The sequence below is a fragment of the Anastrepha obliqua genome, chromosome 4 (genome assembly GCF_027943255.1).
Source record: "Anastrepha obliqua isolate idAnaObli1 chromosome 4, idAnaObli1_1.0, whole genome shotgun sequence".
NCBI classification, from domain to species: domain Eukaryota; kingdom Metazoa; phylum Arthropoda; class Insecta; order Diptera; family Tephritidae; genus Anastrepha; species Anastrepha obliqua.
In genome coordinates, this window is record NC_072895.1 from 38,106,184 (window position 1) to 38,126,174 (window position 19,991).

The window sequence follows — 19,991 nt, forward strand, 5'->3', positions numbered from 1 at the left end:
CGAGCTCCTCTTCCTATTTGTGGTGTGCGTCTTGATGTTGTTCCACAAATGGAGAGACCTACAGTCTTAAGCCGACTCCGAACGGCAAATGGTTTTTTATGAGGAGTTTTTCTATGACAGAAATACACTAGGAGGTTGGCCAATAGTAATTAATTACAAACTAAGGAGGATTCTAGAAATTGGAAGGTTGGAACCATGCTGAAATGATTTCTATTTTGTTCAAACATCCTATTATTTGGGAGACACTTACTCGACTTGATGGCAGCTTTGGTGCAGCCAAATTTTTACACAGTTTTTATAAATTCTTATACTATCGTACTCCATCTTAAAATAGAACTACTAAGTATAAATATTAAAACAATAAATATGCATTTCAGTGTACTAATTTACTGAGAGAAATTCCTCATGATATGGCAAGAACTCAACAGCGCCGCTTTTTGAAGGTCACAGGAGCTTCTCCAATTTGAGCTTTTTGAGGTTTTACGTCAGATTCACGTAAACGAGTCCGTGAGCCGATATGATGGCAATATGAAGACCATTATAAGTTTTCACTGCCGCTTGATGTCAATTCCCAAATTCGGAGTATTTGCTGGTTTTCTCTGTGTACGTTTTATGAATATTTTTGTTCAATGGAACGCCAATGCCTATGACAAATGCAGTGTGCTCATTTTTATTTACTACAAGACCTATTATGAGTTCTTGTGTTATTCTGATTACACTGGTTCTGGAACATATATGTAATAGGGTGTCTTCTCATGATGAAAATCGTGCTTTTGAGCAAGTCGTAGGTGTATAATTATTGCCACGTCGTTGTGCGAACCAAAATATTGTAACGATCACCACACCTGCGACACATGTCTTCCGGGGCTTTGGGCTCTCGGATGACGTACTTTGCATAATTTCACGTAGGTACTACACCATCTTGCATAGCAAATATAGCACTCTCTGTTTCTGCGAAAATCCTTTATTGATTAGCCATGAGTGCGACAGTTTTGCGTCGACATGCGGGCTTTTCAATTCGTTGTAATATTTTTATTATTATTAAAATTATTATTGTTATTATCATTATTTTTGAAGGCATCCAATAAGGTATAGATTTAACATTTTATTGTTCTTTATTTAATATATTGTATAGGTTTAAAGATGGAAGCGAAGTTCAAGCTGATGGACGCGTAAAAATCGCACGAGACTCGTATCGCACTGAGGATTATTCCTTATCGCTTACGATTTGTCAGCCAAAGGATGCTGGTACTTACGAAGTAAAAGCTATAAACAGCATTGGAGAGAGCCAGTCGCAGTGCAAAGTGCTTGTTTTAAGTAAGTGCATTTGTGTTTCTAACTTTATGAAAATTCTTCCTACCCTTACCTTAACACCAAATGTCATATACATTTTATACCACATTCCCTACCAGAGGAGCTAGTCACAAAAGACGAAGTTGATGCAGAAACAGAAACAGAACAAAACGTGGAAAACGGGGGTAACCATAATACCTTTTCACATACATATACACTAATCTGCTTTAATAGTCTGTTGTATTTAGTTTTTGTAGGCTTAATTATATGCATATACATCTATTTTTACATATACATGCATATATTTTATAAAAACCTTTTCAAATATTCGATAAAGGATTTTAAACTACAGTTTGCATTATTCATAATATTGTTTCAAACTAATTGTACAGCTTTAACATTTTCCGTATCATTCTTATTTCGCCCAGTAGACTTTACCGTTTCATACTAACGAAAACATTTTTTTACTATTATAAAATGTGCAACGATGCTTATTCTAGAAAAGGAAAAAGAAAGTAGAAGTCATAGACAATATCGAGATTGTGAACGAAAAGGGTTCTACGCCTCTTTTGAAAAGTAGAACCTACTCATAGATTGTGTCGACTGATAGTCTTCTATAGCATGCAGTTTTCTTATGTATTTGCACCTTCTGCCCAATAGACATAAATATCGTTTTACCATTACAATCAATTTCGGTATTTAAAAATTTTGTACAGTTCCTTCATCGGCTACCTCCTCTTCATTCGAAGTACTCATCATTATTTGTTGCTTATAGTCAGAACGGACCATGACATAAACTACTTTAAACGAGTATCGGGTTCACGGGTTCTTTCGGTTGAACATAATTACGACGGTTAGGGAAAACACTATTACGACGCGACGGTTTTCAGCTGATATTTCGATATTCAGCTCTGAGCGAAATTACCAGAAACAGCTGACGGGCTGACATAAAAAAACTGAGGAAGTGTTGGTGCTATACGAAAAACGGAAGGAAAAGAACCAAAGAGGTAGAAAAGAGAAGAAGGGATTTTGGATTAGAGAATGACGACCAAGTCATCCTAATGGCTAATTACGTTCATATTGCCGCTTCCAGCTACTGACGAATTGCACTAGGTGTGTGACATTTAATCCCGCAATAACTGGAGATGTAGCAAAAAAGGAAGAGCCCAGATGTCTAAATCTTTGCCCGACGAGAGAAGCGCCCCCGATCTACCAGTGGCCAGAAGGATCTCGCAACTTTGGACGTTTGCGCACTAACACAGCGCTCCCTGAATTGACGAGAGGTCCATCTTCTCAGAAGTAGACCACAGATTCTCAAGGGAACCCCTCTCGTTTTGCGATAAAACCGTTTCGAGGGTCCCCTGACTAGCCAACTCATCCGCCCAGCAGTTTCGTACAAATTATTTAACCTAATGTCGATTCTTTCGCGAATTACAACAAAACGTCGCCGCATTGGCCAGTTACGACAAATCGTTTGCCTAATTTACTGTCTTCGCAAAATCATAGCAATGTACAAGTAAAGGGTTTTTCAATTGGCGCGGGTCGATTTTGGCGCCCTGAGGCAGCCATTTTGTTTTGGTGACATCTGTCAAATCTTTTGTTTATTATTCAGTTGTTTATGCCAAATCATCATGGCAAGTTACACGGTTGAACAGCACGTTCAAATGATAAAACTTTATTATCAAAATGAGTGTTCATTAACGCAAACGTTGCGCGCATTGCACCCATTTTTCGGTAGACGTGGTGGCTCTTCCAATTTCTTATGGCCCATATTGAACCATATGGACCTAGACCACATGTGGTTCCAGCAGGACGGCGCTACGTGCCACACGGCAAACGCCATTTTATTCCATTTCAACATCTACCCGCCCTTATTGAAAAACCCTATATTAATGAAAACTGTGAATGCATTGCTATTGTCTTTATAAAAATGTCCCATATAAACGCCAAGTAACGTTTGTATAGCAACTAATGAACAAATAAGCAAACACAGAATGTCTGAATATACTGAATATGTAAAAGAAAACGAACTGCACTTTGCTGAAATTGTAGAAAAAAAAACGGTTCCTTACCTCATATCTACACCTTCCATAGATTATGTTAAAAGAGCTCTGTTAAAATAGAAATGTCAGGTGGAGACCATAAATTTCGCTATTAACACGCCATGTGAGTCCAGGTTGGTCTCACAGTGCGAAGAGACTTTCAGGCCTCGTGGTGACACTTGGTCTCGCGGTATAATGTGTGAGATTTCGGTTTGTGCTGATGCAGCTGCTTCATAGAGGCTATTAGTAGTCGTGTATTCACGCCATACTAGAGCCATTGCATTGTTTATGCTGCTTGGCCTATGGGTATGAGACCAATGTGGCATCATATGGCCTATTCAAAAATTTAAATATTCTACTGTATTATGTAAAAAAAAATCGTGGCCGGACGAACCCCATTTTTTTTGTTGTATAGTGGCACTCAACAGTGTTAAACACATCTGTCTTACCAAATTCCCTGACATTATTGTATTAACATTAGCTGCCATCTCGTAGTTTCACAACTAAATTTTAATTTTACCGCGCCGTTTACATGAGCGAATTACTTGATGCCATTTCGAAAATGAAATGTTAAGACAGCAAGGTGCCCACATGAGAAAACGGGACAAAGTCAAAACAGAAATTTGACAGATGTTAAAATACATTTGGTAGAAGATGTAGATGTGGAGTTACATGCAAAGAAAAATGATAGGAAAAATGTTACTACTTGGTGTCAATTTGGCTCTTATTCGCTATACTTAGACAAAAGGTATACTTGGTCAGCGAACGTAAAACCTTTCATACAAGGGCAGCACATCTTTAGTGAAAGAGTTTTAGGTTCAGGGTATTATTATAATAAGACTTTTTTATTTAGATCTTATATCTTGTCCCAATGGAATATCAGCTATATAATTGAACTGGCATGTTTCTCCTTGTTAGTTTACGTAAATACCTGAACCTTATTTTCAGAAAAGTTTTAAGGCAAATCAAAACTGGCCCAGAAAATGTGTATGTTGTATATAATATTTTTTTTACGCTTATTCTTTTCTAAAACTTTGTAAATAAAGACTCTTGTACGAGAAAACGCAACAAAAAATTTAAAAAGGTATTTGTATTCATAAATAATTAAAGAAAAATGGAAAACATTTTATTTTTTTCTATTTTTTTATTTTAACGCCACTTGCTAACTTTGCCATTTGCGATATTGTGAACAACTAACTTCTTATTTAGCAAGCTTTTCCTTTTTTTCTATGTATTATAAATATGCTTTAGTGCAAGGCGAATCTATTAAAGGTGGTGTTGGTAAATAAGCTAATTTGATTTTTTTCGTCGCTTTTCTTTCTTGTCAGCTTAGAATGAAACAATACTTTGATTTGACAATCAAACGTCAAAACATTGTTGTTGGTCTAGTGCCACCACCTTTAATGAATGCGCCTTGCTTAAGTGAAATAAACAATGTGAAACATATAATTAATTGTAATTTAATTAAACTTAGCAATTCCTGAGATCCAGCATGCGGACATTTTGGAAAAACACAGTTTCGAATCAGTGCCATTAAAATATGAGATTATTGCTAAAGGCATCCCCAAACCAGAAGCTGTGTGGTACCATGACGGCAAGCCAATCCAAGCGGACGCACATGTTGCTACTATCGTTGACGGAGTAAGTAAACCCTGTGTAAAAAATTTGAGGATATTTTCTTATTTACCAATGTTTTACAGGATAAATATAGACTGGAAATCAAAGAACTGCAGCTTAGTGATGCCGGTGAATATAAGGTGGTAATCAAAAATAAAGTTGGAGAAAAGTCATTACAAGGCGTTCTTTCCTTGTCTGGTAAATTTTAAAGAATTACAAACAACTGTCGTAACATTAAAGTGACACTGTATTAAAATAATTTGCAGGTGTTGCCGAGTACCGAAAACCTATTCTAAAGAGTGGCTTACATGATATTACCACTCATAAAGGAGAATCGTTAGCAATTCCAATCGTATTCACAGCAGATCCTCAGCCTAAAATTACTTGGCTTAAAGATGGAAAACCATTGAAAGAGCAAGAAAATATCAAAATAAATGAGACTGTAAAGGAGATCGAAAATGGTCTTAAAGAATACACATATACTCTAAATTTTGATGAAAGTAAGTAAAGTTGAAATAATCAGACTCAATTAAATTATCCAAGCGATGTTAGGCAAACTTTTTCAAAGCTCCCAACCAATGACGGAATTCTTTAGATAATTCAAATTCTTTAGATAAAATTACAAACGGGCATTCAAAAATTCTAGAAATTACTTTTCTTTGAAGAAACTAAATTCCTTTCATATAACAATACCCCGTTCGTGTTGTTGCAGCAACCGAAACATTCCCCATGCATATACGGGGAATGCAGCTGAAGTGACAGTCCTTAGCCGGATACCAATCCAGGTCGTTCCGGTTATGTATAACCCCGACAGTCGTGGTTGCGCCGTTGGCGTTGCTAGGCCTGTCTAAGTACCATAAAACATGCTAAATAAGCAAATCTCATGCCACGTTTTTCATTTTAATTTTTTTTAAGCATTACTCGCTTTATTTTCCATTTGCAACACTTTCCGGTGAATATGACACGACTTGTTATACTTTTTGATTAAAAAGAGATTAAGCATTTTGTAGAGCTAAGTTTAGCTGAAATGGCACTCCAGGAAATGGTGCAAATACTTGACTTTAGCACCTGGCCCATGGTTTAATGATAATAATATCTACATAGGATGTCAGTAACCTTAGCCTCTTCTTTCGGGTCTATTTCGGTCATGCATGTAAAGGTATTAAAAAACGGTTCCATATAAAAGAGAGTTCCTCATCTTATTCGAAAAGAAAATAAAGTTTTGAAAATGTAACAAAATACATACCAACATACAGATAACACAATAATTGATTTATTTGGTATCAGTTTGATATTTTGCAAATAGGGTTGTCAGACTTTGTTTGGCGAAATCAATAGATTGAGATTCGTCGATCCTTCGCAATCAGTACTTTTTAATTAGTACACTTTTATTTAAACTATAATATAACCGTTTTGAAGTGATAGAAGTTTGCGAAACCGCATATGTTAGGTTACCAAAATTTTACAGGAGAGAGTAAAACCTCTTTAATTTCAAAATTGTTCCCTCTCTTTTTTATTTATTTAGGTCAACACAAGGATTCTGGACGCTACGAATTGCAGATAAAAAATAAATATGGCGAATTAAGTACCAGTGGTTGGATTGATGTTTTATCTAAGCCAGAAATTATCGGCCTTAAAGATCAAAGTTGTCTTCCAAATGACACTATTGCTTTCGATGTCATAGTTCATGCGAATCCAAAGCCTAAAGTTACATGGACTCGAGGAAATGAGAATCTTTGTAACAATGAAAATTGCGAAGTTATTGCCGACATAGATGCCGATAAATATAGACTAGTGTTCCAATGTGTAAAGCCTGCGGAAGATGGATTATATACGCTGACTGCAGTCAATGACCAAGGCACAACTTCAACGAGCTTCAAACTTAATGTAAAAGGTAATTGTATTATATTTTAAAGCAGGTTTACCGGGAGGAAAAAACGACGTCTACATGCTTCTACAACACCTAATGTCGCCTTGAAACCACATTTTTAAATATTTTCAAAGCGGTAGCGACAGCAAACCGCTTGTTCAAGGTGGTAATGTTTTTTGCGTAGAAAACATAAAATAAACTGATTTATTCGTTTAAAATCGTCGATACATTTAAAAAAATATTACTATATTCCTCTTTTTTTAACAAAAATTCGTTTTTCGAGCGTTGTTGTACAAACATTGCCAAATCACCGCTATTTTCTTCTTTTTTTTATTTTGTCGGATAGGAAAAAAGTGAGATCACAAATCATAATTATTCACAAGGATTGCCTCCTCAGAATTGAAAACAGCAAATTTTGTTAAAAAGGCCACCTAATTTTTTGAATAAAATATAGTATTTAAAGAATTTGGGAATCAAAAAAATATGCGGAAACGCATCGCATCACGCTCTAGCTCAAGAGCAAGACTAATCCCGAATCTCACGAGCATCAAGGCTAACAAGCTAACAAACCTTATGAGCTATCAAATTCAAATAAATAAACACGTAAAGGAGCTCACCAGAAGCTCAGGCACTCTCGAATGTGTGATGATACAGCCCAAGCTATTTCTTCATTATATATATATATATATAATTGGCGCGTACACCCTCTTTTTGGGTGTTTGGCCGAGCTCCTCCTCCTATTTGTGGTGTGCGTCTTGATGTTGTTCCACAAAATGGAGCGACCTACAGTTTCAAGCCGACTCCGAACGGCAGATATTTTTATGAGGAGCTTTTTCATGGCAGAAATACACTCGGAGGTTTGCCATTGCCTGCCGAGGGGCGACCGCTATCAGAAAAATGTTTTTCTTTTTCTTTTAATTTTGGGTTTCACCGAGATTCGAACCAACGTTCTCTCTGTGAATTCCGAATGGTAATCACGCATCAACCCATTCGGCTAAGGCGGTCGCTATTTCTTCATTAATCAGTGAAATTTTAATGGTTATTATTATTATATTTACTGGTTACTGGATACTGGAATTTTTTTAAATTTGTTTTATATAATTATTTTTATAACCTACTTCAAAAAATTAGGAACAACATTTCTATCATTCTAAGATAAATATAATGTTCGGACAACTGAAATAAATGTCAAGAGCAATTTGCTCATAAAATATTTTACCCCATTATTGTCTTTTCTAAAATCTCCTGTTAAAAAGGAGTTAGATAGTTGAAAGGTTCTACAAATACATTCCTTGGAAAATATCTTTATGGATTTCCTCTCAAAAAAGTTTAATAAGATTAATAAAAACGCTCAAAAAATTAAAAAAGAATGCCTATGTTCTATGTTTTTATCCATCTATCGGTGGATATATTTCAATAAATCGAAGAACATGTCCATCATGTGGAAAGCTACAACTAACTTTTATTATTCAAGTCAATAATTGCTTACTTTGTATTTATATGAACTACAGTATGCAGGTCCCTTCAATATGTTTAAAAGATTATGGCATGAACTTAACCCCGTTTCTTGTTACAGATAAACAATTAGAAGAAGTTTCTAGCATACAGGGATATCGCTTTTTCAAAGGGGTGACTTCAATGCAAAATACATAGTTCACACCCTAATAAATAAAAAAGACCGACAAATATTTAAGCCTTTTTTTCTGATCTTAAAAAAATACCAAATTTATTGACTTTGCGGTTACTAAAAAACTTTAATAGAAACACTGCATTTCATGCCCATATCACTTACTGCTTAGCATCAAATAAACCATTCGCTTTAAATACGGAAAATTCATTAGCAGCCACGCTGAAAAGACATCGACGATAATATTAATAAAAAGTCTGTTTAAATCAGACGCTTTAATAGTTAGACCAAAACTTGTGACATAAAAAACTTTCGGTAAGCCGAGAGTATTGTTACTAGACAAAACAGATTTTTGACAGAAAGACAAACATTCAGATGTAATGTCGAAAAATGAAATGCGTAGAAGAAATCAAAACAAACTCTCAAACTCGAAGAGAACAATACTTCAGAACGTTTCTAAAGAAATAATCTTCTCATGGAGCCTAAAGATATTCTCTATGTAGAGCGAATAAAAGCCTTAAGGCTCCAGTAGACACTTAACAAATTTCTCAATCCCACTAAAACAAACATTGTAAGAAGTTTAGAAATATTTTTTGCTGTATGAATGAATAAACGCTGTTATAGTTTGTTGATCCCTTCCGAATAATATGATTTCAATAAAATCTTTTTCCCGCCAGCCATTTCTTCGAATTGGGGAACGACTAGTAGGGCAAGGGATTCGAGCGATCCAAATCTGGAGAATATGGAGAAAGTGAAACCGGTTGGAACCCTATTTCCATTAATTTTGCAACCACAACTGCGTAAGCTGGTACGTTGTTGTGATGGAAGAGGAAAATCACTCGACTTTCTCGATTCAAACGAATATCAAAAACAAAGAAATAGACCGATCAGGCTGAAATATGATGTGTGTCTTTCCAAGATATGCTACTAACTAAACATTGTCTCCTTTTTCCATTTCTCATTCAAATTAATTTGCTTTACTTCCAAAGACTTTCTGATTATGTACTTACAAAACTAATTTAATAAAAATGTAATAATTAATTAATTCGTAATACAAAATACTGGTTTACAATTTCTTCGGTTTTCGATTCCTTTTTTAGGTTTTGGAATTTTTTTCAATTTCCAGTAGAGAATTATTGTACATTTTCTAGTGTAATTTTGCAATTTCCTTTACAATGCTAAAAAGCTCATAAGTTAAGTTACGTGACTACCATTCGGAATACAGAGAGTGAACGTTGGTTCGAATCTCGGTGAAAGATCAAAAAATTAAGAAAAAAAAGTTGTTGAAACTGTAGGTCCCTCCATTTGTGGAACAACATCAAGACGCACATCACAAATAGGAGGAGGAGCTCGGCCAAACACCCAAAATGGGTGTACGCGCCAATTATATATATATATACATACATATATAAATATAAGTTAGGGTAATTCAAAGAAAAATAAATAAAATTAAAAAATTTAATATGAATGTGGTTAACTTAAATAAGTACATTTGTATGTATATCTAAGCACATTTTGCGTTACTTTTACTATTCACTTAAAAATTCTAAGCTTTATAGAAAAAGTTAAATGTCCTATAAATCCAAACACCATCGGATTGTTGGATTTCACATTAACGAAATATTACTGTGTACCGAAGCAACCGTTTGTCAAACTGTTTTTTTTTTTTGTTTTATATTTTTAGTCGAAAAGCCAACATTTGTAATCTTACCGGACGACCAATCAGTACTGGACTATCACCCGGCCATAGTTGATGTTTTAGTTCATGGCATACCAAAGCCAACTATTGAATGGAAAAAAGGAGATAAGACGATTCAGGATGGAACAAAGAGCGAAAAGGGCAGCGAAGAACCGTATAAAATACAATACTCCTCCCCAGATACAGATCAATTAGGCAGCAAATTGGAAATATCTCATTTCAAACCCACCAATGCTGGCACGGTATGCTAGTTTTTGTCGTATATTTTTCATATAAACATCTTCAATTAAATTTTTTTCAGTATGTTGTTGTTGCTAAAAACGAAATTGGTTCCACCGAGGTGCAGTTTAAACTTTCTTTGTTGGAGTTAGCTCCATCATTCGAGTCCAAGTTCGATAATGCTAAAGAAGTACAACAAGGAGAAGATCTCGTTTTACAATGTAAGGTGGCCGGAAGTCCTCTTCCTCTGATACGTTGGTTCAAGGATGGTGAAGAATTGAAACCAAGTGAGCAGTAAGTATCATTGATTACTTTGTTTGTATACCCGTGCCCACTATGTAGTGCAGTAGTTTCACTTAGAATGTATCAAATAAGGCAACAACAAAAAAGCCGAACACTTTCGATATTCTTACAAATTCGTAAGGAAAAAAAATCAGGTGCTGTAGCGAAGGCACCTTGAGCTATATCTTTAAATATGGCTTTTAAGTAAATTCATATTTTTATTGTCTACTAATTAGGCTGCTTTATAAAAATACCTTTCATACACATCGCGTATTTGTTGGAAACGCGTCATATGCGAAAAAATCAAGCTAGCGAGAAAATCAAACCAAGCAAAAATACTACGTTTTTTCGGGTTCCGTATTAAACTTGTTGTCTTTTATATTTTGTCACAATAACGAAAACGCAGTAAAATAATAATGAAAATGGCTTTATTGTTTTTCTGAATATTTTTTCTCGGAAATCAATACATTTCTCCATTCGCTTGAACCAATTTTTAAAGCACTTTTGCCATTCAGAAGTGGATACCTCCAAAGCGAACTGTTTAAAGGCTTCAACGGCTTCTTCAGCCGTTAAAAAACGTCGACCTCCCATTATATTTTTGATCTTCGGGAAGAAAAAGAAGTAATGAGCGGCCAAATGAGGGCTGTAAGGCGAATGGCCTATTATTTTGACCCTTTGAGTGCTAAAAAAAATGTTTTGTGTGAGCCAGCACATGACAGCTCGCATTGTCTTGGTGAGGGATGATTCGTTTTCGGCGGTTGGTTTTCCTTAATTCTCCGAAAACTTCTAGCAAACAAATGACTGTATACCACTCAGAATTGACTGTTTTCCGAACACTCCCGAAACAGGCCACCATTCCCTTTGAGGTGATTCTCCCGCGACCTATTTTTGTTGGATTGAGCTCGTTTTGGAAAACCCATACTATAGATTGCTGTTTTGTGTCCGGCTTATATGCAACAATCCAAAATTCGTCACCTGTTACGATACGTGCTTTGAACCACCGTGGTTGGATTTTCTTCAACATTTTTTTACACCACACAAAACGAGTCTTTTTGTTGTATCCAAAGAGTAAAAAGAATTTGTTACGACCAAATGTTCATGAAATATTGCATGTGTCCTGGTCCCACTAATGCCCAAGTGTGCCTCTATTTTGCGATATGTCACATGACGATCTTGCGTTATCAATTGACGCACAGCATCGATTGCTTGTGCCGTATAAACCGTTTTTGAAGGGCTTTCCGAAATTCATCCCGCAAGTATTGACGGCCACGTTGGAACTCGTTGTTGCATAATGGCTAAGCATGGTGCTTCAATGCCGGAAGTTGAAGTAAGTTGAACAAAGCACTCCTGTCTCGATTATCCACGTCCTACATTGTAATAAATCATTGCACGAAAATTTTCCCGAGTTAGTATATGTATAGTAGGGCGGGTCGATTTAAAAATCGCTCATTGCTCTGTGAAAATCATATTCTATGGATCAAAATAAGAAACTTTGCCGAAGGAACCATACCTCTAAAACGAATTCTGATGTCCCCCAATTTGAGTCGAACTAAAAATCCCACTTTGACCCATTTAGAATGCTCCAATCGAGTCCAAATATATGACCGACCCCCACTAACTTTTGACGGCCGATCCACCCATGCCAGTGGCACACCCCCTGGAACTCCCCTGGGGGGTTCCCCATACAATCATTTCAAAATATCACCATTTTTGGCCTTTACATGAGAAAAGACACTAAAAGGTCGACTCAAATTGGGGGACATCAGAATTCGTTTTAGAGGTATGGTTCCTTCGGCAAAGTTTCTTATTTTGATCCCTAGAATATGATTTTCAATGGGCGATTTTTTTGCCTCCCCACAAATCGACCCGGCCTAATGTATAGGCAACTCAGGTCAGTGAAATTATCGCCATTATTGGAGCTCGCAAACTCAATTTTTCTATTTTTAACAATTACATGATATAGTCAAGGTGTATGTATGTATTATATATAGAAATAGTTGGGTTAGCTATGACTAAAAAATGTGTAAAGTATTGACTTCTACTATGTTTTCTACATATTTCCAGCGTAAAACTCTCCTCCTCGCCCAGCGGTATTATAAAATTGGAAATATCAAATATTCAACCAATTGACTCTGGTGCATACAAAGTAGTCATCTCGAACCCACTTGGCGAAGTTTCGTCTTTATGTGCAGTTGCTGTAAATCGTAAGTAAACCTGTAGGTATTTATTAATAGTAGAGGAAATTTATATTAATGGTAATCGCAGCTGGAGCACAACAGCCGTCCTTCGTCAAACCACTAGGAGATGTTAAAGTTTCTGTTGGCGAACCTTTAAAATTAGAAGCGCAAGTAGTTGGCTTCCCTGCACCAGAAATAAAGTGGCTGAAAAATGGAATTGCTCTACGTCCAAGCAATAGCATCAATTTCATAAACAACCCGAATGGACTCATTGGTTTGAGGTGAGTTAATAAATTCAGATAAAATCAAATTTATAATTACCGATAATTAAACATTTTCTATACTGAACATTTTTAAATTTTATTATTAAAATTCCTGCATTTTTCCATTAAAGCATTGATGAAGTGCAGCCTCAAGATGCTGGGTTATATAAATGTTTGATAGTAAACAAAGAAGGCGAAATGGAAGGAAGCTCTATGGTAACTGTAGTTCCGAAGGAGAAAGAACCGGAGTTTATAACAGAGATACATGACACCAATTGCATTGAAGGATTCCCTGTAAAAATGCAAATAAAAGTAGCTGCCAATCCTCCACCAAGTGTTAAATGGTTCCATAATGGCCAAGAAATTCTTCCTGCCAAGGGTCAATACACCTTTATAGAAAATCCTGATGATACTTGCAGCATGGTTATTGAAGAAGCCACATTGAAAGATTCTGGTTTATATGAAGTAGTTGCCTCAAATGTAAAAGGTGCGGCCTCTTCTAAAGCAAGATTACATGTCGCTTTGAAAACAGATGAATCAATGCCAGAAGAACCTCCTCAATTTGTATCGTCTCTAAGGGATGTAAATGCAAATGAAGGAGATGAGATGAATATATCTGCAGCATTTGTGGGCAATCCCATACCAGAAGTTATTTGGTCAAAAGACGGAAGCCCTCTCTCCAATGGTGACCGCTTCTTAATTGCTTGTGATGGCAAACACGTTAGTCTAAATATAAATCCCGTTGAAGCGAGTGACTCGGGCATATATAATTGCCTCTTAGCTAATCCTTTGGGCGAAGATTCCTCAGCTTGCGAGGCTAACGTACGAAAAGTTTACAAAAAACCTCTATTTACTCAAAAGATATGCGATCAACAGCAATTACTTGGCACTGATGCAAAAATAGCCGTCACCGTTTCTGGTGTACCATATCCAGAGCTATCATGGTACTTCCAAGATAAACCAATTACAGCTGACGATAAATATCATATAGTTAACGACGGTGATAACCATGCATTAATAATAAGAAATTGCCAAATGAACGATCACGGTGTTTACAAATGCGTCGCCAAAAACAGGGAAGGCTCTGATGTTACACAAGGCCGGATGGATATAGTGAATGAACTGTAAGTAACTACATAGTAAATACATAGCATAGAAATCCGCCAACTAAGAGCTCCTTCAATTGATTGCTCTATATTACTAAATATTAAGGGAATATTGAAATTTTTGTCAGAACTGCTTAAAAAGCTGACCAATTTGATAGTCAGTCATTTCATTTCCATAATACTGCTCGTGAATCATTCAGGTTTCATTCGAAGTAAGTTTATCGGAAGCAGGGGGTTAAGAGGGAGCGCGTCCACGATATACCGTTTGTGCTTGCCTCAATTTCAGGCCACAAAATACTTGGGCGTTATGACAACAGACTCCGAGAATTTTTGAAAAACGTGAACTAATTTTTTTGTAACTCGGAGATAATTTAGGTTAGGTCAGGTTAAAATGGGTACCCGAAGAGCGGGTACAATTTGACGAAGGAATCAAATTCAACCTTTCTGATACCATAGTGAAGGAAGTAAGGCGGAGGAAGACCCATCGGACAAAAGGAGAGAAAGAAGGGTGTGGGGGTGTAATGAGATGAGGTTTAGTGTATGTGGACTATGAACTATGACTACCATCGAGGTTGTGTTAACCGCTTTATGATGTTGCTGAAGTTTATCAAATTTTTAATATCAAGGCCTGCTATATCCGCAGGCGTAGCAAAGAAGTAAGAGCCAAGATGTTTAAATTTTAGCCCCGTCAGAGCAGGGCAGCTAAGGAGAAGGTGGTGAGATGATTCCACCTCATCCTCCATACATATATATATATAATTGGCGCGTACACCCTTTTTGGGTGTTTGGCCGAGCTCCTCCTCGTATTTGTGGTGTGCGTCTTGATGTTGTTCCACAAATGGAGGGGCCTACAGTTTCAAGCCGACTCTGAACGGTAGATATTTTTATGGAGCCCACTTACTTGACAATTATAGCGCAAAGCCCATTAAACGTTTCAAGTGCTGATGACATCTTACTTATGTTATAATAAATCTACTTTTGTTTAAGCAAAAATCCTTACAGTAGTAATATGATATTAAGAGTAATAAGCGAATGGAGCATAAATCTTTGAGAACTTCTCCTCCTATTTGTATTGTGGATTTCGATATTGTCCTAAAGTGTTCCGTCAATTGCGGCCGAGCTCCTCCTCCTATTTGTGGTGTACAACTGCACAGTTTTACAGTACTACAGATAGCTCTTTATGGGAAGTTTTTCATGGCAGAAATACACTTGCTATTGCCTACCGGGTGGTGACCACTGTTAGAAAAAATCGTTTCTATTAATTGGTCCCTGTCGAAATGCCGCATTCTCCTACCGTGGCCGAAAATGTTTTATCATTTTGATAATTAATTTTCCCAGCATAAACAGAGTTCATCAGATTTTTATTTCATTTTTATATGTATTACTACATAAGTATATAAGTTTATTTGTATTTGTTGTAGGAAAAAACACGTTCGCTCTGAGCCTCCAGCATTCCTAAAGAAAATTGGTGATTGTGAAATTTATCCTGGAATGACCGCAAAATTCACAGCATGCGCTACAGGAAGTCCGGAACCTGAAGCAGAATGGTTTAAGAATGACCAAAAACTCTTCCCAAGTGAAAAAATAACTATGGATCACGAACCCAATGGATTACTGCGGCTTACTATAAAAGATGCTGATGACAGTGATGTTGGCCGCTACTCCTGCCATATATTCAATCCGTATGGAGATGATACATGTCATGCACATCTACTATATGATGGTAAGCATCCGTGCATACATTTATTTTGAAAGGATACATACATTTTGTGCATTATTACATTTTGCTGTTATAGAAATTGACGACCACAGCCGAAAACCTCTTGCAGAGCAATATAAGGATTTGAACAAGTACAAAAGGACAGGCGCTCCTACTCCACTTACAGATAGACCTATTATATCGCGTATGACTGACAATACTTTGAGGTTGAGCTGGAAACCATCGCTATTAGCATCACCACGTTATCCTGTAACATACCTGGTAATTCAATAATTTTGTATTCTATTAATAAATTTTAAGATAATTCCCCTTCTGCCTAATCGACAAAATAATTTTTTGTTTTTGGTACCGAGTCATGAAAGGCAAGAGTTTGTTAAGCACCGAGATCTAAGCCCTTCAGCTACAGAAAAATTTGTAAGCTTCAAGTGGTTATTGTTATGTAGAGAATTCCATCGAAAATGTTTTAAGGTTACAAATGCCAAACTCTTTTGAATCGATTCTATCATAGTTTATCCGCGCAGTATTCCTAATATTACAAAAAGCACTCAAATGCAAAGCACTGAATTTTTTCTTATTGGTTAAGAAAGCTACCTCTTCGTGAAAAATAAATAATTTTACATATCCTAAGGTTGAATAGCACACAATTTATGATTGTAAATTCCAAAGGCCTCAAATCCTTTAAAGACTTTTCATTTAAAGATATTCATGGAAGATAGTCAAGTTCAAAAAACGAACGAGATTTCGAATGAGCAATGAGTAGCATAATTTTCAAATTATTTGCTGAAGTCTAGGTTCTTCAATAAGTTTTGCGGCTCCATAAGAAAAACACAATTTTATGCTTTAAAACAAAGCCTATTTAGGATAGTTTTCCTGAACATCACCACACTTGTTCCAACGAGATTCCGATTAATAAATTCCATTTCTGAAGTGAGAATCTGGAAGTGCTGCAAAATACGCTTCCACAGCTGTTATGACCTCATCATTTGATGAAAAGCGCTTTCCCCGCATGCAATTTATTTTTGGTCTGAAAGCAGATAGAAGTCGTTAGATGGCAAGTCTGGTGAGGTCTGTAAACATATGGAAGTCGATAGGGGTCAAATATAGTAAATACGGTGGATGCTCCACCAATTCGACCTTTTGTGACACGGTACATTGAGCCGATGAAAAAGAGTCAAGTTCATAGTAATGAATGGACGCACAAAATCCAGTTTATCTCATTCGAATGTGTTTTTGTTCCATTGTTAGCGAATGTGGCAGCCATTGTGCACACAGATTTCTGAAACCCAATACTTCAGTCAAAATATTGCACTTCCCTATGAGATGCCTAGGGCTTCTACTAAATCTCTTTCAGTCACTCGACGATCTTCCAATACGATACCCTGTATATTTTCTACAATTTCTGGTGTTGTTGCCGATTTTGGAGGTCCTTGACGTGGATAGTTTTCAAGGCTTGTATGACCACAGCAACCCATCTTTCAGCAACCCATCTTTCTACTATACTAATTGATGGCGAAAAGTCCTTATGTACTTTTAACATTCGTTCATGAATTTCTTTTGCTTATAAATCTTCCAAAAATAAAAATCCAATCTCTGCGCGATAACTGATTTTACCCATTTTAGAAAGTACTGTGCCACGTTGATACTAAATGGCCTGTGAACAAAGAATGAATTGATAGAATGAAATGAAACTTCACACTTCAAAAAAATTTAGGCTAATGCAACGCCCTCTCTTCTCGAACCGCAAAACTTATTAAGCAACCTAGTATATCAGTGGGATATTTTCTCTACATTTCATTTGAAATATGAACTTTAAATTCAAATAAATTAGTAAGGATTTATCTGGCCTTACAAAAGCCAATAGTCTACTGTACACGACATACTTCCGCTTTTATGAAAGACTTGAGAACATGTGCACTATAAAGAAGTATGCAAATAAAATTCTGAAAAATCAACGTAATTTTTGAGCGACTCCAAACTTTCACTTTGCTTTACTAAATTTTGATGGCTATAAAATTGCATACCTTAATGTTTTCTAAAGATTTTGATTAACAATTTGAAAATTTAAATAAAATAGTGGTCATTGGGTCGGTAATGAAAGTTTGTAGTTCTGAATTCTCTGTAAAACTAAAATATTGATCATTTTGAAAAATTTTGATTGTTAATTTTTTATATTTCCGCTTCTGCTAAGCGTTTTTAACTTCACTACTCATACCCTTTACACACTTTCATATATGTATGTATGTATACGCTTTCAGGTAGAGATGATGGATTTGCCCGAAGGAGATTGGCGCACTGTTCACACAGGAGTTCGAAACTGCGCGTGCGATATTAGGGGACTTGAACCTTTCCGTGATTATCGATTCCGCGTACGAGTTAAAAATAAATATGGAGTTAGTGATCCCAGCCCATATGTACAAACATACAGGTAATAAAATAATATAAAATACAATGAAAAGTAATTCAAATATAGGGAAGTAATAGAACGAACTAAAAAGAAATGAGAATTAAATAATTTGTTTCTAACAAGCAATAAAATGTCACGAAAACAGCAAAATATTAACATCTACTTTGTCCAATGTATCATATGTAACTAATTTGTTAATACTATTTCTTGTAAATTTTTATCAAAATAAGATATGTACATCAAATACTGGATTAATGGAAGGTCGCTCAAGATTTATGAGCGGCTCAGTTCTGTTTTCATTAATTCTAGGGCAGACCACCCTAGATTATCTCCCCCAGAGTGCTCGTGATCTATTTATTGTTGATCAGTGCGATGTAGAGTAACCTGATCCAGAACTAGCTTGAAGATAAAGAGGCGCCCACTTACTGGGACACACTGAGTTGACTGATCTAAGTTCAGTTTCTTTCCTAACCAGCACACCAGCGATGAAATTTCCAGGGACCCAGACAACTTCATGGTGCTCCATCTCATTTCACATGTCACAGTCATTTACTACTTTGTAAGAAATATTATTGCTGTAAAGATTTAAAGGCAGCTTGACTTAGAAAGTAATCGGTTGTGCTTTCCCGGGCAAGTCCCTGACGCACAACGCAGCTACTTTTACAACTGTCACCTACTGGTTCCACTTGAAAGTCACTGCAGTGCTCTAGTAGCCGTAAGCTTGTTCAGTTGCAGCACTTCTGAGAGAATGCCGCTGCCTACCCTATTGTTAATGCTTGACTTACCATACTGACTTTGGGTCTAGGTTTAGTGATAATACAATTTTTTTTCCACTAACACTAAATGTTTAGTGTTTTAACTGCCACTGATTGGTTTTATTAATTAATGCATCATACCCAATCCTGTTGTGCAACCGTATATTCCCATTCCCGATATTAAACACGTCGAAGTAATAAATTAATATTATTTAAAAAATTGATATTTGTTTTTAGGCAAAAAATAATACCAGAACAAAAGAAAACTTACACATACTTGGCACCTGGTGTTGACTTTAGACCGGAAACATCTCCTTACTTCCCTAAAGACTTTGATATCGAGCGACCACCCCACGATGGACTTGCGCAAGCTCCACAGTAAGCGTAATTTTTTATATTATTAGTTGATTATTATGGCCTACATATATTTATACATGGACACAGATTTTTACGACGAGAAAGTGACTCAATTTATGGAGTGAAAGGTCATAACGTCGAGTTAATGTGGTTTGTGTATGGATATCCAAAACCAAAGATGACATACTATTTCGATGACACACTCATAGAACCGGGTGGAAGATTTGATTATAGTTACACACGGAATGGTCAGGCAACACTCTTCGTAAACAAGTAAGTTTGAATTCTTATATTTGTTTCATGAAAATCAAATGGAATTTTTATTCAAAAATGTATAGCTACCCGACTAGAATTACAGTGGGGCATGCCGAAGAATCAGTTGGGCCCGAATTAGGAGGGCCTTACGGGCCTTACCAGGCCCACGCTAGACAAGGCAAAGATTGGCATGCCAAAACAATACGAAATTTGGTTGTGGTCACGAAAATCTGTGGCAGTGTCTCACTTAGGCATAAATTGGAATCCCTAACTGATTTCTAGAAGGGCATCCGGAGTATTACCGA

The 19,991-nt window shown here is 36.4% G+C and overlaps 1 protein-coding gene and 1 long non-coding RNA gene across 7 annotated transcripts in view; one reads left to right on the plus strand and one right to left on the minus strand.

Annotated features, from left to right (window-relative positions):
• LOC129243739 (obscurin) overlaps window positions 1–19,991 on the plus strand; it is a 98,324-nt gene that overhangs the window by 63,068 nt on the left and 15,265 nt on the right. For 5 of the 6 annotated variants that reach the window (XM_054880996.1, XM_054880998.1, XM_054880999.1 and 2 more), the window contains 16 exons: window positions 1,136–1,317; window positions 1,413–1,478; window positions 4,810–4,976; window positions 5,036–5,150; window positions 5,219–5,452; window positions 6,478–6,846; window positions 10,134–10,390; window positions 10,450–10,661; window positions 12,714–12,853; window positions 12,915–13,107; window positions 13,221–14,213; window positions 15,617–15,918; window positions 15,992–16,176; window positions 18,171–18,340; window positions 19,312–19,452; window positions 19,519–19,704. In XM_054880996.1, the coding sequence (XP_054736971.1) occupies window positions 1,136–1,317; window positions 1,413–1,478; window positions 4,810–4,976; window positions 5,036–5,150; window positions 5,219–5,452; window positions 6,478–6,846; window positions 10,134–10,390; window positions 10,450–10,661; window positions 12,714–12,853; window positions 12,915–13,107; window positions 13,221–14,213; window positions 15,617–15,918; window positions 15,992–16,176; window positions 18,171–18,340; window positions 19,312–19,452; window positions 19,519–19,704 (3,912 nt within the window). The remainder of the gene's footprint in view (window positions 1–1,135; window positions 1,318–1,412; window positions 1,479–4,809; window positions 4,977–5,035; window positions 5,151–5,218; window positions 5,453–6,477; window positions 6,847–10,133; window positions 10,391–10,449; window positions 10,662–12,713; window positions 12,854–12,914; window positions 13,108–13,220; window positions 14,214–15,616; window positions 15,919–15,991; window positions 16,177–18,170; window positions 18,341–19,311; window positions 19,453–19,518; window positions 19,705–19,991) is intronic. The other variant, XM_054880997.1, reaches the window with a different exon arrangement.
• LOC129243743 (uncharacterized) overlaps window positions 1–19,991 on the minus strand; it is a 50,426-nt gene that overhangs the window by 15,425 nt on the left and 15,010 nt on the right. The window lies entirely within an intron of this gene.